Source organism: Juglans regia, chromosome 7 (assembly GCF_001411555.2).
Source record: "Juglans regia cultivar Chandler chromosome 7, Walnut 2.0, whole genome shotgun sequence".
NCBI classification, from domain to species: domain Eukaryota; kingdom Viridiplantae; phylum Streptophyta; class Magnoliopsida; order Fagales; family Juglandaceae; genus Juglans; species Juglans regia.
Genome location: NC_049907.1, coordinates 48,543,357 through 48,568,968, shown reverse-complemented (window position 1 = coordinate 48,568,968; position 25,612 = coordinate 48,543,357). Strand labels below are relative to the sequence as shown.

General features: G+C 35.7%; 3 protein-coding genes and 1 pseudogene across 3 annotated transcripts; 3 read left to right on the top strand and 1 right to left on the bottom strand.

Moving 5' to 3' along the window:
* Positions 1 to 23: 23 nt before the first annotated feature.
* LOC118348978 (protein NUCLEAR FUSION DEFECTIVE 4-like) lies at positions 24 to 2,248 on the top strand. Its single transcript, XM_035691675.1, has one exon. The coding sequence runs from the start codon at positions 95 to 97 to the stop codon at positions 1,898 to 1,900; it is 1,806 nt and encodes a 601-aa protein (XP_035547568.1). The 5' UTR covers positions 24 to 94; the 3' UTR covers positions 1,901 to 2,248.
* Positions 2,249 to 3,882: 1,634 nt separating this feature from the next.
* LOC109022295 lies at positions 3,883 to 5,970 on the top strand (annotated as a pseudogene).
* Positions 5,971 to 15,777: 9,807 nt separating this feature from the next.
* LOC109021975 (protein FAR-RED IMPAIRED RESPONSE 1-like) lies at positions 15,778 to 17,361 on the bottom strand. The gene is made up of 3 exons (XM_019004734.1): positions 17,036 to 17,361; positions 16,226 to 16,810; positions 15,778 to 16,039 (listed from the first exon to the last, which is right to left on the bottom strand). The coding sequence occupies exons 1-3, from the start codon at positions 17,359 to 17,361 to the stop codon at positions 15,778 to 15,780; spliced, it is 1,173 nt and encodes a 390-aa protein (XP_018860279.1).
* Positions 17,362 to 21,290: 3,929 nt separating this feature from the next.
* Positions 21,291 to 22,099, top strand: LOC109015833 (glycine-rich RNA-binding protein RZ1C-like). Its single transcript, XM_035692416.1, has 2 exons — positions 21,291 to 21,754; positions 21,929 to 22,099. The coding sequence occupies exons 1-2, from the start codon at positions 21,291 to 21,293 to the stop codon at positions 22,086 to 22,088; spliced, it is 624 nt and encodes a 207-aa protein (XP_035548309.1). The 3' UTR covers positions 22,089 to 22,099.
* The last annotated feature ends 3,513 nt before the right edge of the window (positions 22,100 to 25,612 follow it).

The window sequence follows — 25,612 nt, the reverse complement described above, 5'->3', positions numbered from 1 at the left end:
TATATATTCACTACCAGGCTTCCACACCTCTTGGGTGATTGCATCTCCATAACAAACTTATACCTGTTGCTAAAAGACAGAGAAAGATCAGAACATGGTAGTTGCCGGACCAGGTACCGGTGGTGGCGGTTCTGCTCTTCGGTGGACCGACATGAAGGGCCTGAGCCTCCAAGTTATCACCGGTCGGTGGTTCATGGTGTTTGCCTCATTTCTGATCATGTCCGCCGCAGGTGCCACCTACATGTTCGGTGCCTACTCCAACGACATCAAATCCGTTCTCGGCTATGACCAAACCACCCTCAATTTGCTCAGCTTCTTCAAGGATGTGGGCGCTAATGTTGGCGTCCTCTCTGGCCTGATCAACGAGGTCACGCCCCCGTGGGTGGTTCTGTCCATTGGTGCGGTCCTCAACTTTTTCGGGTACTTCATGATATGGCTTGCTGTGACGAAAAGAATCGCAACGCCCCATGTTTGGCACATGTGCTTCTACATTTGCATTGGGGCAAACTCGCAGTCTTTTGCCAACACTGGCTCCCTTGTCCCCTGCGTAAAGAACTTCCCGGAAAGTCGAGGCGTTGTGTTGGGGATTTTAAAGGGATACGTGGGTCTCAGTGGCGCTATAATCACACAAATATATCATGCTATCTATGGGGATGACGCGAAGTCTTTGATTTTGCTTATAGGGTGGCTTCCTTCTGCTGTATCTTTAGCTTTTCTTCGAACTATTCGGTACATGAAGGTCATTCGGCAGCCGAACGAACTCAAAGTTTTCTACAATTTCCTCTATATTTCACTTGGTCTTGCAGGTTTTTTGATGATTATGATCATAGTACAGAACCAAGTGACGTTCACGCAGGGTGCGTATGGTGGCAGCGCCATCGCAGTGATTATCTTACTCTTTCTCCCACTCGCTGTTGTTATTTTGGAAGAGTATAAAGTTTGGAACACCAAGAAACTAGAGATGGATAATGCGGCACCCTTGAAAATAATCACTGAGAAGCTGAACCCAGATCAGGCCGCCCCATCTGCACCAGCAGCGTCTTCCGGTGCCACAACAAATTCACTCCCCGATCAACCGAGCTCCGAAAAGCAAGTTTCTTGTTGGAAAAATGTATTCAGGCCGCCAGACAGAGGGGAGGATTACACCATACTCCAAGCACTTTTCAGCGCTGACATGCTAATTCTTTTCATGACAGCAATTTGTGGTGTTGGGGGAACGTTAACGGCCATAGACAACTTGGGACAGATTGGGAAATCATACAAGTACCCAAAGCAAAGCATAAGCACTTTCGTGTCGCTCGTGAGCATCTGGAATTATCTTGGACGGGTAGCCTCGGGATTTGGCTCAGAAATTGTTCTCAAAAAGTATAACTTCCCCCGGCCCCTCATGCTCACTCTGACCCTCGTATTATCATGTGCTGGTCATCTTATAATCGCGTTCAACATCCCTAACGGACTTTACGTAGCATCGGTTATCATTGGGTTTTGTTTTGGTGCACAATGGCCATTACTTTTCGCAATAATTTCTGAACTTTTTGGCCTCAAGTATTACTCTACTTTGTACAATTTTGGGTCGGTGGCCAGCCCTATCGGACTATATTTGCTCAATGTGAAAGTCACCGGGAATTTATACGACAAGGAGGCTGAGAAGCAAATGGCAGCACTGGGGCTGAGAAGGGAATCTGGGAAGGAGTTAGATTGTACTGGGGTCGAATGCTTCAAGTTGTCTTTCATTATAATTACGGCGGTGACTGTATTCGGTGCAATTGTATCGCTCCTTTTGGTGCTCCGGACAAGGAAGTTCTATAAGAGTGACATTTATAAGAAGTTCCGGGAACAGGCCGCTAAGGAGGCTGAGACGGAGATGGCGATGACCACAAATGGTGTTGGACCATCGTAGGCCAAATTATGGTGCATGCCTAGATAATATCGTCCTTGCCGATAACAACCAAGTAGTTATATATATATATATTAGGGAAAAAAATTGCAAAAGGATAATCATATGTTTTTATAGGTATACATAATAAACGTAACGAAGATGTAAAATGGGGAATTAAGTAGTAGTCCCATTGGATTGTATGTAATGTAAGACACATGTATAAATATGTATTAATCGATCGGTGTGATAGTGGGATCTTTTTCTCTAGTTTAATTTCTTGTTATTTCATGTTTTTAATTTTTTTTTCTTTATCTATGCGAGGCAATACATGTTATGATCTCTAGATCAGGTACGCAAGGCATTTTTTTTTAATTGTGTTTGGAATTTAATGATGAAAATTATTTTGCCCCTTCTTGATTTTAATAATTATTATCGTTTTATAAATAATGATAGCGCGCGATTAATTAGGTTATTTGGACGTTGCGGTCAATTAATTGGCTATTGCCATTAATTTCTTTCAAGCTAGCTAGGTTCATTATATATATCATTGATGTTCAGATAACGTAATTAAAGATTTATATATATATATATAAATATAATATCCAGAAGAAGTGTATATACTGATATTTATAACTTGATATTCAGACGTAATTAAAGATAATATCTTCTCTCGGGTGCGCTTTTAATAATTAAATGAGCCAACTTGACATGCAGCATCTGAAAATGAGAGGCCGGGGATGCAAGACAAATTAAATCTAGTATAGTCGTACTACAGATAGACCGGAGCTAGGCTAGCTAGCAGCTAGTCAAGTATGCATGTCAGCTAGTCTAAAACTATATATATCTAATATTAAATTAACGTAAAGTCTTGATCTATTAATTATGTGATCTACGAAGTTCGTATTTATCCATGGTTGTCCAATGAATGGATTCTCTGACCTTCACTCAAAACTGTATATAAATTCTTCTTTTAATCTAAGACCATATTACCCAGTCAAGAAAATTGTGATGAAGTGGATAACTGGGTACGTGCAATTAAGAGTTGAACGGATGAGGCCGTCTGCCCTCATATATATATTAATTTATAGTCAAGGTGACGGATTGTGTTGGACCTATCTAGCTTATATAGGAGGAAAATCACATGCATGTACATTCACAAATATAAAGTATATTTAGTTTTGTTTTATTTTTCCGCTAAAGACCTAGCCGCATGCATGGCCGCTTCCTACACGTTATATATACTTGCTTTTAGATTAAAGAAATTTGCATTGATCTAATTCTTTGCTGACTTTTAGATTATGAACAAGGTCAGCAGTAGTATTTGACGTCGACCAAGACTCAATTAAGCAGCCTAATTAGAACCATATTGCAGGAAGTTCCAACATGTTCTACTCCTTTAACTCCTTCGGAAGAGGCCGGGTTTTCCAGCGGCTTATATATACTTGTCGATCTCGATCTGTGACCTGACCTGCATGCATATGGTCTGGTCTGTACTTTTATTGTTACTTTTGGGTCATATGATCATTCCTTGGTTCATCCATTCATTAATATAATATAGTACTACTGGAAATTCACGAGTGCACAAACTCCGGCTAGTTCTCGTGAAACCACAATATATATTTGAAAGTTGCCTCTTAACATTTTTATATTCCGAGGCCTCGTTAAGCTATATATGATGAAAGAATGAAAGAAGAAAAGATGAAATAGTCCAAAAACACACCTAATAAATAAGTTTACAAGTAAATTATTGATCGTTAAAAATTACAATATATGACGAAGCAAGCTGAGAAGCAATCAAGTTGAAGTATTGTTCGATCAATCCAAACTCTACTTGTTTTATTCTTTTTAAAAGCGATAATGCTGCAATCTCTGTCAAAAATGTCAGAGTCTCTCACGCGCGCATACGTATTTTGTGTCTATATGACTATTCTAGAGTTTTTTCTTCAAGAAAAAACTCGCAAAGTATAGTACTGTTTGGTGCGACTGACAGAGTACTGAAAGAAATGGACGCTGCCAGACCCAGTGGAGGTGGAGGGAGCTTGGCTAGCAAGAAGCGATTTATTACCCAAGTGCTCACAGGGCCATGGTTCTCGGTACGTTTTCGCATCATTGCTAATCATGTCCACCGCCGAAACACCCTACGCGTTTGGACTGTACTCCAACGTCCTCAAATCCGTCCTCGGATATGACCAGAGCACCCTCAACTTGGTCAGCTTCTTCAAGGACGTTGGTACCAACGTCGGCGTCCCAGCCGGCCTCATAGCCGAGGTCACACCCACGTGGTTTGTTTTATCACAGGGTGCAGTCATGAACTTTTTTGGGTACTTAATGATATGGCTGGCAGTGACCGAGAGAATGGCAAAGCCCCACGTATGGATGATGTGCTTGTACATATGTCTTGGGGCAAATTCAACGGCTTTTGGCAAGACTGGAGCACTCGTCACCTGCGTGAAGAACTTCCCAGAAAGCTGCGGGATCGTGTTAGGGCTTCTAAAGGGATACGTGGGCCTTAGTGGTGCTATACTCACCCAACTCTACCATGCTATCCAGTGGCGGACCTACACAGGGGCCGCCGCGGGTGGCCCTTAAAGTTTGAAAAAAAAAAATGTATTAATCTTTTTATGATTTAATAGAATTATATTATTTCATATTGTGTTGGTTTTTTTTCTAAAATATTATCTTAATCTTTTTTATAAAATTATTTTGATCTTATAAATTATTTTAATTTAAAAATAGAATAAAAAATATTTTATTATAATTTTAACTTTGCTCAGTCCTATAATAAATTTCTGATTCCGCCACTGATGCTATCTATGGTAACGACTCAAATTCATCGATTTTGCTAATAGGATGGCTTCCGGCCGCGATATCTTTCGCTTTTCTACGAACTATAAGAACCATGAAGTTCAATCGGCTACAGAACGAGCTCCAAGTTTTCTATAATTTCTTATATATATCACTTGGCCTCGCTGGGTTTCTGACGATCATGATTGTAGTACAGCAACAGGCTACATTAACGAAGAGCGAGTACAGTGGCAGTGCAGCTACGGCACTTTTCTTGCTCTTTCTTCCGCTTGCTGTCGTTATCATGGAGGAGCGTAATCTTTGGAAGGGCAAGAAATTATCAGTCAATAACTCTTCCAAGGTGCTGAAAATAATCACCGAGAAGGCGATTGAGTACGGAAACTAGTACTGAACTCTCCATTCCCCAAGCCAACAGTAGTACTCCAGAGACTATCAATTTGGCCCCTGAACGAGATGCAAGAAAGCAAGTTTCATGTTGGGGAGCCATATTTACGCCGCCGGATAGAGGGGAGGACTATACCATACTCCAAACACTCTTCAACATCGACATGTTGATACTATTCTTTTCGACAATTTGTGGCGTTGGAGGCACCTTAACGGCCACAGACAATCTGGGACAGATGGGAACGTCGCTCGGATACCCAGCTCACAGCATAAGCACCTTTGTCTCTCTTGTAAGCATATGGAATTATCTTGGGCGGGTGGTGGCGGGTTTGGTCTCCGAATTTCTTTTGAAAAAATACAAATTCCTACGCCCTCTCCTGCTCACTCTAGTCCTCCTATTCCCATGTGCTGGTCACCTTCTGATTGCTTTTAATCCTCCTGGCGGTCTCTATGTGGCATCCATAATAATCGGGTTTACCTTCGGGGCACAATGGCCGTTAATTTTCGCAATAATTTCTGAAATTTTTGGCCTTAAATACTACTCGACTCTGTACAATTTTGGGTCAGTGGCAAGCCCAATTGGATTATATATACTCAATGTTAGGGTAACTGGACATTTATACGACAGGGAAGCTGAGAAGCAGCTGGCCGTTTTGGGACTCGAGAGGAAGCGAGGGGAGGCTTTAAACTGTACTGGGGTCGATTGCTTCAAGCTGTCTTTCGTTATAATTACGACAGTGACGTTGTTTGGCTCGCTTGTTTCCCTCGTATTGGTGCTCAGGACTAGGAAGTTTTACAAGAGTGACATTTACAAGATGTTCCGGGAGGAGGCGTTAGCAACCGAGGAGGTGGCGATGGCTGGAAAATCCTTGGATACCAATGGTACTGGCCAGAACCGTTGACTTTAGACAACGTACGAAAGTAAAAAGATCTTACAAGGAAGAGACAGATCATGCGCACGCATATCATGTTTATTTGATAAGGATCGGAACAAAAACTTGGTTTATTTTAAAAGAAGAATAATGCTACTCTCACCGCTCCCGGTCCCGTTACATTTTTTTTTATTTTTTTAATATATTTTTTTTTACTTAATGATTAAGTAAGTATTTTTTAATGATATTATAATTTTTTTATTTTTTTTAAAAATATTTTATAGTGTTAAAAAAATACATGTATAAAAAAGTAAAATAAAAAAACACTACATTTTACACTGAGCGGGAGAGGGAGCGGGGGTTGTAGCACGGTTCTTAAAAGAAATGCTACTACTTTGCCGACTAATTTATCCCCTTCATTTTTTATACTTTATGTATTTTAATTTTTTTTGTTTTTTTTTCTTTATTTAATAATTAAGAAATTAATTATTAATGTTTTGATATTTTTTTATTTTTTAAAAATATTTTAAAATGATAAATAAATAAATTGAAAAAAATAAAAAGGTCAATTTGACCTAACGGTCAAATAGAGTGCTACTCAGACGATAGAGTAGCACTGCTCTTATTTTTAATACAAAATGGGTTTAATATTGTTTTCCTTTTAGTTTTTTGCTTTTCCTATACGAATTACTCCAACTATCCCCCGCAAATTAAAGGAAAAAAAGATCAGTGACATATCAAGAATTATCTCTTAATTGTCTTATAAATTCCTTTATTTCTAGATTTTTCTCTACATATATATATAAATATATATATATATATTTTTCTTCGGATGAGAATTTAATTTGGAAAACGAGAGACATGTTATCTCTTAATTTGTTATATTATTCAGCCTTTATTTCGTAAATTTCCTTCCATATGGAATAAAAGCTGTCTCATAGTACTATTTTATAAGTTTAGTCGGAATAAAATATATAGCGGCTGGTGGATGATGATCAATGATCATACACAATTGGCCGAACAAGTATTTTTTTTTTTTTAACTGAAAATGAAACAAATAAGAGAGAGATGTTTGTTTGGGACCTGTCCAAGATTCATAAAGATTTAAGACCTGAGTCAAGTTTCTCATGGATCTATTATTGGTTTTTTTAAAGGATCTTTTCCTTTTAAGTATTTGAGTGTCCTTATTGTGATTGGGAGATTAAAAATTAGTGATTTTGGTGAGTTGCTTGGAAAAATAAACAATAAAATTACGGGTTGGAAGATGAAACTACTTTCTATTTGTGGTCGGACTATCCTTCTTCGCCATGTTCTTTCGAGTATGGCTACTCATCTTATGATTGTTTTACATATTCCTCAGAATGTGATCAGGGCTTTGAATTGGATTCTGAATTCTTTCTTTTGGAGGGAGTCTGAAGGGAAAGATAAGAGAAAATGGATTTCTTGGAATAACATCTGCAAGCCTACTGAAGAAGGTGGTTTGGGTATTCAGGATTTTGAGGACATTTAAAAGGCTTTACATATGAAACTTGCTTGATGTCTAATTAAGGGTCAGTCTTAATGGACGGATTTTTTTAGAGCAAAGTATGTCCAAAGTAATCACTTATCTCTTTTGGTGCCTAATAAGGGCACTTAGTTTTGGAAATCTGTTGTCTACTGTATCCCGGAGGTTTTAAATAGTTCAAAGTGGACTGTGCACGAGGGGAATATTTCTTTTTGGTTTTATAATTGAGAATAGGGAGGGTCCTCTTAGGCTCTTAGCTCCCAATATCCTGTTCTTGAACAACCTCTCTTAAAGATTAAAGATTGTCGTATTGATAATGGTTGAAATATTCCCTTACTGGACAGGCTAGTGAGTTTTCAAAAAGCTTATGAGTTGTGTCAGTTTTTGGCTAGGAGGAAGGATGGGCATGATGTTTTAATCTGGCTAAAAGATAGTGATGGAAATTTCTCTACCAAAAGTGCTTAGAATAGTATTTGGGTTAGGGCTCCTTCTTTACATTGGGCTCAGTGGATTTGGCATAATTCCCTTTATAAGAAGATTTCTATTATGATGTGGAAGGCCTATAACAATTGTTTGAGTGTTGATGAAAAGATCAGATCTGTTGGTATTCCTATTGTTTCTAAGTGTAATTGTTGCTCTTTGGGTCATATTGAGAATCTGAATCATGTGTTTTGTATTGGGGATGTCGCTAGACATATTTGGCGTATGACTGCTATCCAGTTAGGGGTGCACATGGGTGTTTTCCATACTTGGAATGAGAAAGTTAATTTTTGGTTCCGACATGCCGGGAAGTCTTCTCAACTTCGGATTATTTTTGGTATTCTACCTTCCATTGTTTCTTGGCAGCTTTGGAATTGGTGCTGTAAAACTTGTTTTGAGGATAGAACTGATATGGTTGATTCTGTTTGGCATGTCATTAAAAGTTGGATTCGAAAGATCATGCAATTGACTATGAAAATTTCTCGTGTTTCTAATCAGGTGTCGCTATATTGAATAGACTGGATATTCCTGTGGTTTTTCCAAAGGCTAGAATAGTCCATGTGGTGAGGTGGTCACGACCTTCTCAGGGCTAGGTGAAGCTGAATATGTATGGTAGTAGTTTGGGTAATCCTGGCTCGGCCAGTGCTGGAGGTGTTATTCGTGATAACTTTGGCCGGTTAAAAGTGGCTTATTCTATTTTTTTGAGTCAGGGACAAGGAACCAATTTGGGAGCCATTTATGACCCATAGATCTAATTTATGTCCATAAGCGACATTTTTGGATCACTTTATTTATACTTCTTGTGATGTTTGTAATTTAGCCTTTTTTTTTGCTCTTTTATCCTGTAAAATTAGATCTTGTGTACTTGTTTTATACGTTTATAAGAATATTTCGGGGTTCTGTCCGATTGTCGTACTCGATTTACGATTAATGATGAAGGAACAACATGATGAAGAAGGCAAGGCGGCGAAGGTATGGAGGAAAATTTGGGAAGACAAGGAGATCTCTGGAAAGGAAAGGCAAGGATATTCGTAGTAGAAATGTTAAAGAGGAGACAACCAGCTCTGATGATGCATGACGGTTGCTCCTAAAAAAGTAATGCTTTGTCTGGATAAATGATTTGTACAAATTTTAAATAGATTAATTCTTGTAAAAAATAAATTTTATTATAAAAAAATATAATTTTTTTTTTTAGTGAATTGACTCACTTTTTTACAAAATACTTATATAAAATTTATTTATTTAAAACTTATATCTAAGGTTACTCATATTTTATATCCGTCAGCCTATATATATTCTAGTACTTGACTTGCAACGATATGCATATATCGGTTTTTACACAAATGGAATACCTGTTGGCTGTTGATTCCAAAGGCCAAGTACTTGCTGCCATGTATTTGTCATCGTTGCCATAGAGAACGGAAAGGTTATGGGGGAAAAACTGCAAGAGATCGATTTGGATCCCTATAGTGTAACCCTATGATTAGGTAATCAACGCCCAATAACGTCCTGAATCTCCTGATCATGAGACGTACTGTTGTCATTGTCAAATGACCCGACCACATTAATATAGAGGAAAATGCTACATGCCCCGCTGGGCTCTGACTGGGCATTTTTTTTTTGAAAAACTCTGGGCGCAGTCGAGTCATGCAGTCGCGATGCAAACGGGCTGACGTGGAAAATTGAAAACGACGTCGTTTTCAATTTTCCACGTTTTCGTTGTTTAACTTTTCCCCATTCCCTCCCGTGACCCCTTTTCTCCCTCCTTCTCTGTGTTTCGAGTCACCCCGATTCCCTCATTCCTCACGAAATTCCTTCCTCTCCTTCCTCTCTTGGTGTGGCGTTCTGTTTCTCACCCTAGCTCCACTGCCCCTTCCGTCATTCGTCTCTGCGTCCCGAGCTCCAGCTCCAGCTCTGGAAGCCCCTTCCTTCCTCTCTGTTTGTCGTCGCGGCGAAGCTCCAGTTGCCCCTTCCGTCATTCGTCTCACTCGAAGCCCCCTTCCATTTCCCACAATCCCGAGTTCTCACATCCGAAGATGACCCAAACGACGCTCCCTCCCTCCTAACCCTAACCCTAACCCAGCCCATTTCCCTTTTATCCCGAAACCAAACCCTAACCCTAACCCTAACCCTAACCCTAACTTGCCTCTTTCCCTCATCCCGAAACCCTAGCACTAACCAACTAATTTCCCTTCATCCCGAAACCCTAATCCTAGCAGAAATTAAGGAACAAGGAAGAGACTCGCCCCTGTCCGATCCAGGTTGAAGGCAAGTACACATCCTTTTCAATTCCTTCCGTCATTGTGTTTTTTTATGGAGTTTTTAGTTTAGAAAAATTATATTTGGCAATAGGAGTTGACACTCACACAACATCACAATATCAACACAAGAAAACGCCATATGAATGCAAAACTGAAACTCTGATAATGTCTTTGATGTGCTAAGCCGTACGTTTCCACTCATTTTAAGAACCCAATTTTGTTGCTGTACTGTTACCACAGTCAACATTCTTAATTGTTCCCTGGATTTGAGTTGTGAAAAAAGAAAAAAGAAAAAAAAAAGAGGGAAAGAGCAATTAAAGTTTGATATGAATCTGACTTATTCATTTCTTGTGCAATGTCTTTTGGTAATTTTGCAAAATATATAGATATTTTTTTTATAAGTAAGAAATTTATCTTTAAACGTAATTAGGCATAGCCCAAATACTTTTGCTGGGGTTACACTCAAATTCAAAAGACATAAACCAAGCCTCCCTTTTTACTTTAATTTAATTAAAATCCATTCTTTGGTTTAGCTAGAAAGATCTCTTTATCTTCCCTTCTTAATTTGATGATGTTCTTATTGATAATAGTAGTTAAGGTATAATCCTACATGTCAATGAAAAATACGTTAATCCTTTCCAGGCTACAGGAGTACGCGCAATTGCCTTTCATCCTGATGGGAGGACTCTGTTTTCAGGGGTGGAAGACAGTTTGAAGGTTTGGGTTGTCCACATCCTGAACTTTTGTGGGATCATATGAAGATGGTTCATGATAATTATATATCCATGTTTGTATATTGTAGGTTTACTCATGGGAACCTGTAATATGTCATGATGCTGTTGATATGGAATGGTCAACACTTGGTGACTTATGCATTCATGATGGAAAACTTCTAGCTTGCTCATACTATCAGAATTCTGTTGGAGTTTGGGCAGCAGATATATCAATTTTCACCTTTATATTTTCTTGTAACTGACTTTTTTCTAACTTCTGCTTTTGAAAATTTGATCTTTATAATTTTCTACAAATCTTGAAGTTAATTTGGACTATATTCTCTGTGACAGCTTATTGAACCATATTCCACTAATTCAATACCTGAACAAAATGACTCTACACAGAAAATTAACCTTAATTTCCATGGAAGTCATTCTTCAGAGAAAGTAGGAAGTGGTATCAGGTCAACTTCAACTCCGCTGTGCATATCTCCTGATTATGAGACACAAGGGATAAAGAACATATATATGGATTGTAAGTTGTTATTTATTGTTTTTGAAGCTATATATATATATATATATATATATTTTTTTTTTTTTAACATGTATCTTATTTATACTGATGTTGATGATTCACTATAATCATCAGTTTTTAATACTCTTCTTAATTTCTGCTTGTGCATCAATTGTAAAAATTGTTCATATCCAAGCATGTGGTATCTTTGATTTGTCCAACGTCTTATAAATGCAGATTTCTGACTTCAGTTTTATTAGAAGCTGCATGGCAGGGTTATATATTTTGGTTTGGTTTTCTTACCCCCTCAATCAAGTATATAGAAGAGAGAGGAAACAATAAAAAGAAAGAAAAGTTGAGTCAAAGAAAACTTCTCTCCTAGTTATGACTTCAATGACTTTGTTAGTTTTTTTTTTTTTTTTTTTTGGTGTTAGGTATGTCTTTTATGACAGATATTGGAGTATTCCTCTAAAAACTTGTCTTCCTCTATAGTTAGATAGGCAAATTATATAGTTATTTATTTGAACTAATAAATAAATAGACTAAATATCTACTTTATTGAGAGACTTTCAAAAAGCAAGTCTAATTCATTTCTGCCTTCTTCACTTAGAATGTCGTCATCATCATTGTCTTCTGTATCCTTTGGCAAACGTACTTTGGCATCTCCCTTGTGCTTCTGTGACGTTGAAGCTATATTGAGATACTCAAGTACTAAGGCAAATCCTGGACGACCCTTCTTAGGGTGTCCAAACTACAACAGGAAGGTAGCTACATGACTTGTAATATAACGTGTTTAATGATATGATTAATATTACGTACGTCTAACATTTGAATTGTTTTTGTGTGCAAATATCAGGGATTACTATATTATAAATATTTCAAGTGGGCAGATAGTGATCAAGACATAGAGCTAGAAGAAAGAAAAAATGAACTGTCAATGAAGGAGGAAGAGCTCGAGAAGAGACTCAGCGATGTCGAAAATAAAGTAAATGAGCTCCTTAAGATAGTGGATGACATCAAGAAGATAGAGATGGTGTTATACAGTATATCTGAGGAAGTTCAGAAAAAGGAGTTGGTGCTTCTTGAGAGAGAAGCTGTCGTAAGGCGTTCACGCACGTTATCCCGGATGTACCTTGGTCTTTTTGTAGTTATTTTTTGTTATTTATACTCTCAGTAGTGATTTATGTTGCATTTGTAGGTTAAGTGTTATTAGTTATTTAGTGCTGTAAATATTTAGTTTAAGTGTTATTAGTTATTAAGTGTTATTACTTATTTAGTGCTGTAAATATTTAGTTTAAGTGTTATTAGTTATTAAGTGTTATTAGTTATTTAGAGCCTTTCCATTGTAGTTAAAGTGTTATAAGTTACTTTATGTTTTTATTATATTTGTATAAGTTACTTTAGCTTTTGTGTTGAACGGACAATTAAAGGATTGTGTTGTTATTTCAAGCTTGTGTATGTAAGTTAAGGAATTAATACATTATGTTGTTATTTCAAGCTTGTGTATGTAAGTTAAGGAATTAATACAGGTACTATTTCCAACCACAGAAACTAATTCTTCTTGCTGGAACTCGGCTAGTTGGCCAAATGCAAACATGAACCCAGCTTTAACACACAACACAAAAAGTCCTCCTACTCAAACCTGTTTACGCATACCATTTGTGTTTCAAAAGACCCAAGACAATTGACCATTTCATAATTGACCATTTCTTTCGATTGACCTAGGCAATTGAGCATTTATTCCACTTGTCTTTCTATTGAACCGAGGCATTCATACAATTTCTCTCATTTGTGTTAAAACATTTACCCAGGCAATTGACCCAATAATTCCATTTGTCTTTCTGCAATAGACCATTTCTATCATTTGTGTTTCTATTGACCCAGGCAATGTATTAGCAATCAATATTCAATACTGCTATGCACTGCGCCTAGAGCTTTTCATGTATTAGTTATTCCATTTGTCTTTCTATTCGGGCATACTAATTGCATTTTACTCAAATCTGTTGCATCACTAGTACCTGGAATTAATTATGTTGTTATTTCACCCTTCCAAAAATAATTGGAAATAGTATCACTTTCCAAGCTTTGTGAATATAAAATAATTACAAAACATTAACCACCAACCTTTCTTGTTACGAAATAATTACAAAAACTCTTCAATTCCACCAACCAACCTTTCTTCTTAAAAAATAATTACAAGATAATTACAATATGTCAAGAACTTCTTACAAAATAGTTACAAAATAGTTACAAAACCTCCTCAATGCCACCAACAAAATAGTTATAAAAACTACTCAATGCCACCAACCAACATTTCTACTTACAAAATAATTACAAAACCTCCTCAATGCCACCAACAAAATAGTTACAAAAACTACTCAATGCCACCAACCAACATTTCTACTTACAAAATAGTTACAAAACCTCCTCAATGCCACCAACAAAATAGTTACAAAAACTACTCAATGCCACCAACCAACATTTCTAGTTACAAAATAGTTACAAAACCTCCTCAATGCCACCAACAAAATAGTTACAAAAACTACTCAATGCCACCAACCAACATTTATACTTACAAAATAGTTACAAAACCTCCTCAATGCCATGCATATAAAATGATATGGGATCAATACTAGGACCCGAACCTCATGATCATCGATCCCCTATTATGACAGTTCTACAATAATAAATCATAGGAGGAATGAAACCCAATCAGTTGGTGCCAAGGGCAGATGGAGGGCATCAATGGTAAGATGTACATTGTTAATTCATAAGTAACACAATGGATGTTATTATTTCAAAATTGAATTATTCAATTTAATTCAAAACTCTGATAATGTCTTTATGCTATTATTATTGTTTCCATTTTCGTACATGTTCCTGGAATGAAGTTATTAAAATTCATTTGAATAACTAGTTAAGTACGTGAAGAACAATCCAGAATATGTAACAATCATATGGCACAAAAATAACATAATATCACCTTGGGTATCTTGCAAATCTTGCAAAAATTTCATTTCAACTTTTTTGCACCGGTTGTGATCTATCACAATCCAGGGACGTCCGGTCGTGCGCCATTGAATCCAAAAAAATCTGTTACCATTAATAGACTAAATATTAATGTTATCTAAATATTACAATTAAATTGTGTAAAATTTAGAAATATTACACTTTCTTGGCTACCAATTACTGTTTCTCGGTGTTGGATTCCACTAGTGTCAATTATTGAGCTGTCTATAACAGGCTGTTTATAAATAACAAAATTCTTAGTAAATAGTAAAGGCAGGACAAGTGGACATCTCAACTAAGGCGAAATTATGGTTTAGCTTATAAATAGATCTATTTTTGATACCTACACTTGTCCAGGATTGATGAAACCCACTTTTGATGGCCCAAATAAATTCCTACGCATGCCCATGGCTGGTGTATCACCGAGATTGGAACTCTCATCTCGCTAATAATAACGTAACAAAACTCAAATACTTTTTTTTCAAAGTTTACATTATAAAGCTAACACACATTCACACGTTAAAGGAATCACCTGTTTGAGTTTCCCTCTTACTTGAGCTTTTTTCTATTTGGCTTTAACCTTTCGCATATCTGTCTCCATCCTGGATGCTCTCCTCAGAGATGGGGGTCTTCCTTTCCCTCTGACAACAAGTGGACTCTTGACTTGTTGTGAATCAGCAATTGCAGTTGTGTCCACTGTCATAAAACCAGCATTCGAATCTGTTATGGGCAAATAATTGTTAAATACGACATCATTAAATAATAGAAATTAAGTACTCAGAAAGAATTCAACCAGATTAATAGACAATTTGAAATCGTCGCCTTCAAACCTGTTTGAGTCAAAGATCTGTTGCGTGTTTGCTCGCGATAACATTCAGTCATATCATGTATCCTCTTCTTTGCATCTTCGAATTGCTCATTAGAATCCGCCGCATATGTAATCATCACATAACACATATTCAACAGAATTGAATATCTATTACCATTTGGCTTCTAATCCCATGCATCATAGCTAGTGCGGATTAACGTGTATCTTCTCTTGATGTCCTTCCTCCATCGGTCTAGAATGTACAGGTGTGGCAATGATTTTATACCGTTAGATTTGAATACGACCAAAATATGCCTACACAGAATCCCCCTCATCTGAAATAACCCACATGAACACTTAGTATTGCAGTATTCTTCATTAAAATCCACTGAATATATAACCATTTTAGTGAACTCCTCAATACGAACTTCATTTTCTACCAAATAATTCTTCTTTAAACCATCTGATGTAAGTAGAGATAGATCCAAATCGAGCACACCTATTACTTACTACTGAACTTCCCTGAATTTTGCGTTAGTGTACAACTCTTAGAATTTCTTTTCAATTGGAGATCTAGATATGCAGGGAATGACCTGGCTAAATGACTGGAATTCTGCATGATTTTCATTCTCAATTTTCTTCTTCAGCGCGCTGTCAAATTGGTTGATAAATTCCTTTAAGTTTGTCTTTGAATGAACATAACCGTAAAAAAAAGCATTCATACTCTCGCTGCGCTGGGTTGTACTCATTCCAGCCCAAAAATGCTCTTTCAGGAAAACTGGTACCCAATTCTCACGCTCTGCATATAAACTGTTCAACCATGCATTGTCATTTAAGTCGTATGTATTAATAAACTCGGCCTAACATTTCTCAAAATCCTCAATAGTTTGTGTGTCGTACACACATTTCATCAGTTGAGTTTTCAGTCCACTTTTATATGCAGCATAAGACCCAAACTTCTAAGAGACTTTCTTCAGTATATGCCATAGGCATAACCTATGTCGAGTTTCTGGAAAGACAATAGCAATTGCATTTTTCATTGCTCTGTCTTGATCAGTAATAATAGTCTTTGGAGCTATACCGTCCATACACTGCAACCAGGTTTGGAATAACCATGTAAATGTCTCCGTGTCCTCACTGGAAATCAACCCAGCTCTCAAAAGAATCGACTGGCCGTGGTGGTTTACACCAACAAATGGTGCAAATGGCATCCCATACATATTCGTCAGGTATGTGGTGTCGAATGTAACTACATCTCCAAAATACTGGTAGGTTGCCCGACTACGTGGATCTGCCCAAAAAATATTTTTTAACCTCCCATCATCGTCTAAATCCATCAATGCAAAAAATCCGTTATTCTTGTACTGCATCCTCATAAAATAATCTTGAAGTGCTCCAGCACTACCTGCCCCAAGTCGTAGATGTCGTGCTTTGTCGATGTAATTGCGACAATCCTTTTCCAAAAATGGGAGGTTCTCAAAGCCACCCGCTCCAACGACAAGAGATCCGTAACTCTTATTCAATCGGATGCCAGCTAAGTCATTTGTGTCTAGGACTCTTTTAACGGACTCACTCACTTCTCTGTTACATCGAAAGAAGCAGGATTTCATTGGGCTGAGGCCATGATTATGTGTATTGTGCACTGTTGTCAACCGCATCTTTCCCTCGACTCTTAAGGCATTAATTCTTGCCTTACAGTCCGTTTTTCCCGTCAGACGTGAGTTGGCGAGATTGGAACTCTTAATTCGGGCCTTCCCTCCCCGTGCACAACCGAGGGTGACATATCTCACACTCTAATCCTCTGACCTTTCACTCATTTGTGTCATCACCCCAAATCCACATTTTTTACCATAAAAGTTATAATAGCTGAACAAATCTTCAAACGAATTGAACTCCATCCCCGATTTTGGTTCCTCAATGATATCATCACCATCTGACGATGGCACTACCTGTGGTGTACCGGTAGTGCCATCGTCAGTTTCCCGTTCATCTGATCTATCCAACAAAATTTCTTCATCTACTCTAGCAGAAGTACATGGCGCTTCAGTTTGTAGACAATCAGGTCTATCTTCTTGACCAACTTTTGCGCTCGTTGTAGAGCTTCTAGCGATAAATGGCCTCGGAGGTCCCATCCCAAATTGAAATGGGTAACCAACGTTTTGCTTAAAACAAAAAAATTAAAACATTTAATTTGTTTCAAAAATAATTATCTTATAACTAAAAATTAAGAAGGAAGTTGAAAAACCACCTGAATGTTGCTTGGATTATTGGTTCCATCTGGATATGGCAAGAAAGCTGGTGACCATGCAGGCACTGGTCCAAAGTAACCGTGCATGTAATGTTGATAGTTTAGTAGACCACTTTGAGGGATGTCCTAACATAATAATAATAATAATAATAATAATAATAATAATAATTAGGATTTTAAACATTGAGCTGCAATTAAGAATTTTAATTATGAAATAGCATACTGAGTTTGACGGATTTGAGCTAGATGGTGTTAGCGGAGATGAGTGTTCTTCTCCTTTTCCCATACCCTGTACAAGTTGTTCAATATCCAAAGTCAGTCTTTGATAAGTTATCAGGAAAATTACTTTAATCAACCAAGAGTGAAGACTAATATTGTACATACTTCTCAGAAGAAAAAAAAAAAACTAATCAAAATTTGCTTAGCATCACATAAGATTTACACATGCCAGACATGATTTCATTGGGCCTAATTGATTAACGTCCATGCATACAGAGTAAATTATATATCTTTGATGCTTGCAACTACAAATATATTAATCAATTCAAACTCTTCTAATTTCTTCAGTCAATAGGTAATGGGAATTTGTCAACTTTTATATGAATGCACTTAAATGTCGTTTGATGCAAGTTAAGTATGCATTAAATTAACTAATTAACAACCAAATTTATTTATTTATTTATTTATTTTAAATGTAAGCTTTAGGTCAAGTACATTCTATGAACATATCACATTACCATACACGTTTTATGAAGTATGCACCAAGGATTATGATTTTAGAGACTATGAATATCTTGAAAAAAAATCGAGTTGTTTGATTGAAAAGATTGATGTCATGTGAAAAAATTTATGAGTTTGGAGTATGGCTTAGTCAATGCATTTTGTAGTGGTGTGTTTCAACCTAGGTTGTAACACAGAAGAATCGCGCCTCGTTTGTTTTAATCATCTCATTTTATCTGTAAAAACAAACTAGACTAATTTAATTTGTTAATTTAACAAATTAGCAGCTAGAACTAATCTTCCACGAAAAACACACAATATTTCATTGGGCCTTTGTTCTCATAATAATTAAACCACAATATTTAACAAGGAAATTAATTTTTCAGCTAATAAATTTTCACATATCTAACTCTATGCAATGCAAAAATCTTGTATTTAACAATATCAAATCTAAATCACAACATGAAAAAAAAAACTAACTAAATCACTATATGTTGTGGAAGAAAAAAATCAAGCTGTGGAAGAAAAAACAGCTAAATCACCAGCAACGGAAGAAAAAAATGAAACTGTGGAAGAAAAAAACAGCTAAATAAATCACAACAACAATGAAAAAAAAAATCAGCTAAATCACAACAACAATGGAAGAAAAAAAACAACTAAAACATAACATGTTTCATTGTTTATCAGAAAACCAAAACATTTAATCAAAATGCAAAGTGAAAATTTCAGATTCACAGATGAAGATGACCCACGGTGCGACGGTTTGGGGACGAAGATGACCCACGAAGCTGGCCCAGTTATCTGATCCGGGATGATGGCCCACGAACTTGACCCAAACGAAACCCACCAAGTTAGCCCAAACGGCGCTCCGCCTTGACCCAGCCCAACGCAGACCGGCCTTGCTTTGGGCACCCAACGACGCTCGATCCAGGATCTATCGATTTCAACTACAGACCAAAACGACGAAGAAGGCTGAAGCAGGATCTATCTTCTGGTCTCCTTCTGGTCTCGCACGGCTCACGGACGAACACGAAGCGGGAAAATGATTTCTAATCCCTTTCCGCTTTTCATCTTCGTTTTGCATTTTTTTTTTAAATCAGCTGACGTGGCGTTATGCCACGTCAGCCGACTACACACCGTCTGTATGAGGCGACTGTGCATAGCAGTATTGTTTTTTTTAATGTATTTTTTGAGTTTTTTTTATATAGATATTTTTAATAATTTTAAATATTTTAAAAAATAAAATAAAAAATTATAATATTATTAAAAAATATTTTTTTAATTACGAAGTAGAATAAAAAATAATATTTAATGATTTTTTTTATTAAGGAAGTGTTTTTTAATGATATTTTAAATTTATTTTATTTTTAAAAAATATTATTAAAAAATATTTTTTTATAATTTTTTATTTTACTTCGTGATTAAGAAAATATTTTTTAATATGTATTTTTTTACTTTCTCATTAAGAAAATATTTTTTTAATGATATTTTAAATATATTTTATTTTTTAAAATATTAAAAAATCTATATAAAAAATTATTTAAATAAAATAAATATAAAATAATACTACAGCTCCTACGGGAGCCCTCAATGAGAGCTGTAGCAACACCCTAATATAAATTTTTATTTGCATGCCATTGAAGATTTTCTTATATTAATATATATATAAATATATATATATATATATATTTATAATTATCTTGATAACTGTTTGTAATAAATTTGATTGATTTTAGTGTTGTACGTTTTCATTTAGTAGGCATGTATGGGCTATTGAGGTGCTAGTTTTCCAGCTATGACTTTTACCCTAAAGTCAATCACGTACACACATTATGATCTCAACAAAACACAAGCGATCGAGAGGAATAAATATGAGTTTATTGCTAATGGTTTTCAATGAGTTTTGCTCCATATAATATTACTTGTGTCTTTTAGAATGGTGCCTAATGAGTTTGTTACTTTACTAAAAGAAAATTTATGGCATGAAAAATATGACTATCTCTGAAGGGCAGAGAAGAGAAATCAACATTTAAGTCCGGTTTGGGTACACAATACATATTCATCTCATCTGTACCGTACAGTAATTTTTTATTATCTAAATATATTATATTTCATCTCTAAATTTTAAAAACATCTACATAAATAAATAGTAATGAACCGTAATAAACAGTGAATATTGATAGTGAACAGTGCATAAATAGTACACTTTTCGGCTCTCTAATCAACAGTGGGACCCACACATTTTTCAAATTCAAAAATAAAATATTATCTCATCTAATCTCACTATCCAAACGTATATTTTTTTTACAAATTATTTCATCTGATCTTAACTCAAAAATTTTACTACTGTTCAAAATATTATAGTGGCAAAGGAACGTAAGCAATATGCTTCAGTATTGAGCTCTACATCATTTTTCATCTAAATTAACCTTTTTCCAAGCTAATAAGTTTAGAAATTGCAGTCGTATTAAGTTACTACTCTCTAATCAATTTCCTTTATAGAATCACCATTTTATGGACAATATCATTTTCCTTAATTTTAAGAATTGGCTCAAGCTTTAGAGGTTAATTACTGGAGTACTGAAACATGGTTGCCTGAAATGCTAGTTAACGCGGATTTTTGGAGCTTGTTTATACATCATAGATTGTCTGCTTGTTATTGATCATCGTGAAATTCTGTCATTTGTTTGATTTTTCCTGGGTATTGTACATCGGTTTTAGTTGGTTAGCATTTACAAATTAAGAAGTCATGCGCATGCACACCATGTTTGGATAGAGATATGTTAATACCTCTTATTTACTTCCCTTTCATAGAAATGCTTTTATCCCTTTTAATTTTGATACTTACATGAAGTGCCATTTCTTTTTTAATTATTTGTTTAAGGATCTGTTTGTGTTGGGTCCTATGAACTTCCAGTTCTCTTTTGGAGTGACTAGCTAGTAGTACTTCAATTGTATTTCTTAAACACACCAACTTTTAGCTGTAGCCAGAGCATGCATAAGTCATGTTATGCTATCTATATATTAGTTGCATTTATATTCTATATTATTGCTTGGCATGATGCCTTTACTGATCTGGTGTTTATGTAGATCATGATGGAAAGAGATACAGGCCGACCATGTGGATTTGGGTTCATTACTTATTCTGATCGTCGGGGAATGGAAGATGCTATCCGGGAGATGCATGGACAGGAGTTTGGTGATCGGGTAATCTCAGTGAACAAGGCCGAACCCAAAATGGGAGAAGATTTAGACCATGGTTATAGGGGAGAAGGCTACTCATCTGGTGGCAGAGGAGGCTATGGAGGAGGAGACAGGTCTGCTGGGCAAGATGACAGTTACAAGTGTGGGCGCCCAGGGCATTGGGCAAGGGACTGCCCTTTAGCAGGTGGTGATCGAGGTCGGGGTGGTGGTTCATTTTCTTCACGGTCTAGATTCGGAGGGTCTGGTGGCCGTGGGGATCGCTATTTGGATGATCGATATGATGGAGGTAGGGACCGGTTTGACAGCAGAGACAACAAATATGGGAGCCGTGATCATCGCTCTGTTGGTGACAGGTAATGCTTCCTGCATTTTGTTTGGGTCTGACTCCTTGTTGTGATGATGGTGGCCATCTGTAATGTTTTGTGAAATATGGTTGGATAGTAAAGAAGATATGTTACAAGGGCAGGTACCCTCATGGTGTCATGGATCCTGTTATCTGTGGTCTGACTTATTTGTAAACAATGCAGGTACCCTCCTGGTGGAGATCGTTTTGCAAGTGATAGGTATGGTGGCTCAGATCGTTACGCTCAAAATGGTAGCTCACGCGGGGCCAATGAAGGTATGGAAGTGGAGGAGGATCAGCAAGGACGAGGGAAGAAGTTACAGGAACAGACCAGGACCTTATGAACGCCCCGATACGCCAGCCCTGAAATTGATGTCTCAAAATAATTGTCAAATACCATATATATAATCCAAAGAAAATCCCATTTTTCTTATAATAATCTCTGCCATATATAGCATAAACTGCAAATGTGATATTCCATAATTTAGTGTATTTTAGTTGAATGATTATTTTAATTAATTTTAATATTGGTTCTCTTATTTTAAATTTATCGGATTTTTTTGTTGGATTTATTTTATGATTTTTAAGTTGTGAAATTTATTATGATGTGATTTCTTGGTATTAATTATTGTTTTGCATTTAAATTACTATTTTCTTAATTAATTTAATATTGGATTTTAAAATTATTGCATTGTTAGATTTTTATTATTATTTTATTTTAACTAATCAATGCATTTCAATTATTTTATTTTACAGGAACAAACCAGGACCTTATGAACGCCCCGATAGGGCAGGGCGCCTGTCTTCCTTTGATCGATACTAAATGTTTCGCAGTTGCGTTATTTCAGTGCTTTTGGGTGTAAACGCTTTGTTACGTTTTGGTTATTTCTAATGTCAGGATGTTACAATTGGAATGAGCGGTAGGTTTGGTGAATTTACTTTGTCTGGTAATTACCCTTGTTCTCCGTACAAAACCAAACGAGTGTATAATGATGATCATTCAATTATTAATGTCCAAAAAACAAAAAGGTACGCAATTGCTGGGCAAAGTAAACTTCTGGGGAGCTTCTCAGACCAGCTCTCCCGTCGCGCACCAATAATAAGAGGTAAAGCTCAGCCGAATTCCAGGTGGGCGTGCGCAAACAGTTGGATATAAATGGGGACCAAAAATAGAAGAAGAAGAAAAAAGTCCCATCTTTTATTTCAAGGAATCGACATTAAATTTAACAATATGTTCACATATTTGACCAACCCACAATCGTCGGTTGTAGTTTGAAAGGCTTGGCAATGCAGTACTGAGAATAACTTGTTGGAAACAATAACATGAAACTAAAAATAAATTGGTTAACGGGAGAAAAAGGGAACATGAAGATGATCTCGAGATTGACATTTGGGAACCATGAAATTAAAGGATTTTTCAGGTTAATTTATTTCGTCTAAATTAAATAAATTAAGTTGATTGATGTGAAATCAGGACCCTTATAAGCTTAAATATTCTTGCTCTCTACATCAGTAGAAAATTCAAAAGACGTACTTGTAGTTTGAAAGATCAGAACGCTAGTACTCGGAGTCTTGTGCAAGTGGGCATTAATGTATGGCTCTAGACTAAAGTACTTACAATGGTCCCCCTTGAACCGCAAAGTATGCACATATTATAATCAACAGTGACACTTGAACCGCAAAGTATGCACATATTATAATCAACAGTGACACTTGAACCGCAAAGTATGCACGTGGAGTCGTAATTAGAAAATATAGTCATTGACTCATTACCAATGAGTTTGACATTTACTCGATTTCATGATTTTTTTGGTTTATTTCAGTTTCTTACAACATGATTAATAATAACCGACTACACATTTCATAATATAATCTTATTGACGACGTAGTAGTAGTACAATTGGAAGTGATCATGAACATGAATCTAGGGTGGTTGATTATCTCATGATCATCTTCTTGATATAATAAAATTAGTAACATTAATTAGTTTGATATTATACAGGTTAATATATATATATATATATAACTTGTCTTATAACGAAAAGATATTACCAATGAAATAGCTAATTGGCAAGAAAATACTAAAAAATAAAAAATAAAATAAAAGAGACATGAATTATTGAGCCATCCACGTTGGCCTACAAATTACAAGGCTCCAACACATTAGTCACAGCTCCAGAATCTTCAGAAATCACATAGCTAGGTTGGTGTGTTTCCTCTCGACACTGCTGTAATGGTCTTGACAGAGGAATTCAACAAACTCTATTGTAATGCAATGTATTTGACAGTGCACAATTTCTGTTTGTAAAATGTCTAGGAAAAGATTCATTTTGTATCTCTATATATATCACCAGTTGTATTCATCTGTTTAATTATTATCAATGAGAATTCAGAAATACATTTGTTTCAAAAGTCTATATATCATGCTATACTAGTCTATCATGAATTTAAAACTCTCCAATGAAAGAGGAATTTTAAAAAGGTGGGAGGAGATTGAACGAGATGACATAATTAATTAACCACTTAAACCCTCTTTTATATATGGGTGTCGCTGTCAAATTAGTCTTTGATTTCCAAGTCCAACTTGGCACCTATAATGTTGGAATTAGTCACACACAAACACACACACACACACATATATATATATATATATATATACTCTATTATAATAAGTGATTATCTAATTATGAATAGTAGTTTTTATTATTTTTCCGTCAAGTTGTCTTCTTTTTCTGTACAGTTCGTTAAGTCCTATTTAATTTATCAAAATACTATTAAAACTTTTGATCATTTGACGTGTAACCCCCTTATAGAATTTAATAAATAATCCTGTTTTATCAAAAGGTCCTTAAGACCATTAACCATTTGACGTGTAGCTCATTTATAGAATTTAATGAATGCTCATATTTTACCAAAAGGTCCTTAATAGCCTTACAGTTAGATACTTCGTTGAAGTTTAGATTTTTTTTTAATTTGATTTTTTGTTTTTTTTTTTAACTTTATATTTTCTTTTCCTAGACAAATAAGTTATTGACTTTTTCACTTCTTTTTATTTAAATTATTATGTCAAGTGCACCCCGAGACTAACGCACCCAAGATCGTTTTCTAGTATATATAAATGTATAGATTATCTAAATCTCTACTAATTTCTTGCTTAACGGTAACCGGTTTGATTATTCAGAAAGTACTGCAACTGATCGAATGTATAATATTTCTTATAATTTTTTTTTATATGAGTCTTATAGTTATTCAATTTTTTTTATAATAATTATTCGTCATTTGCATATTCATAACTTTAATTATTATTTTTTGTATAATATATTTATATATATATATAATGCCGAAGAAACGTCTTAAGGATTTGTGAACACTTGCGTACGAGAGGCTAGCTAGCTAGCTAGCGTAGATCGATGTTAACCAAATATTATAAAAAAAATTATTTATTTGTGATTAATTATTTTTAATGAAATAATTATTTTTTATTAAAATAAGTATATTTTTGTACAAATAATTGAACACAAATATATATTTTTCTTGTAATAAACAGGACACTAGTGGTGGGGATACTACAACAGATATTTTCAATGGGTCCATCTCAAATATGACGGAAAGCTGGTTGGCCGCGTGCTGCTTAATTTGCATTCTCATCTATACAATTTGATAGCGAAAGAGACAGCATATATAAAGTCGTAAGCTTATACGATACTCTCTAGATCGATGATCATCAACTTTTCAATTCATCTTGTACATGAATATCATTGTGATCTCATACATATTTTTTACACGTACACATATATAATTATATATATTTGTTCGTTTGACGTTTAATTTCACATAATTAAAATGAGTACTTTTATTAGCTGCATGC

Excerpts from the sequence above, each read along its gene's own strand:
- LOC109021975 (XM_019004734.1), bottom strand. The coding sequence starts at position 17,361 with ATGGGACCTCCGAGGCCATTTATCGCTAGAAGCTCTACAACGAGCGCA. Across the intron at positions 16,811-17,035 it reads ATGACACAAATGAGTGAAAG|AGAAGTGAGTGAGTCCGTTA; the intron begins GTCAGAGGATTA and ends TCGATGTAACAG. Across the intron at positions 16,040-16,225 it reads TTTCCAGAAACTCGACATAG|TTTATATGCAGAGCGTGAGA; the intron begins GTTATGCCTATG and ends ATGGTTGAACAG.
- LOC118348978 (XM_035691675.1), top strand. The coding sequence starts at position 95 with ATGGTAGTTGCCGGACCAGGTACCGGTGGTGGCGGTTCTGCTCTTCGG.
- LOC109015833 (XM_035692416.1), top strand. The coding sequence starts at position 21,291 with ATGATGGAAAGAGATACAGGCCGACCATGTGGATTTGGGTTCATTACT. Across the intron at positions 21,755-21,928 it reads CATCGCTCTGTTGGTGACAG|GTACCCTCCTGGTGGAGATC; the intron begins GTAATGCTTCCT and ends TAAACAATGCAG.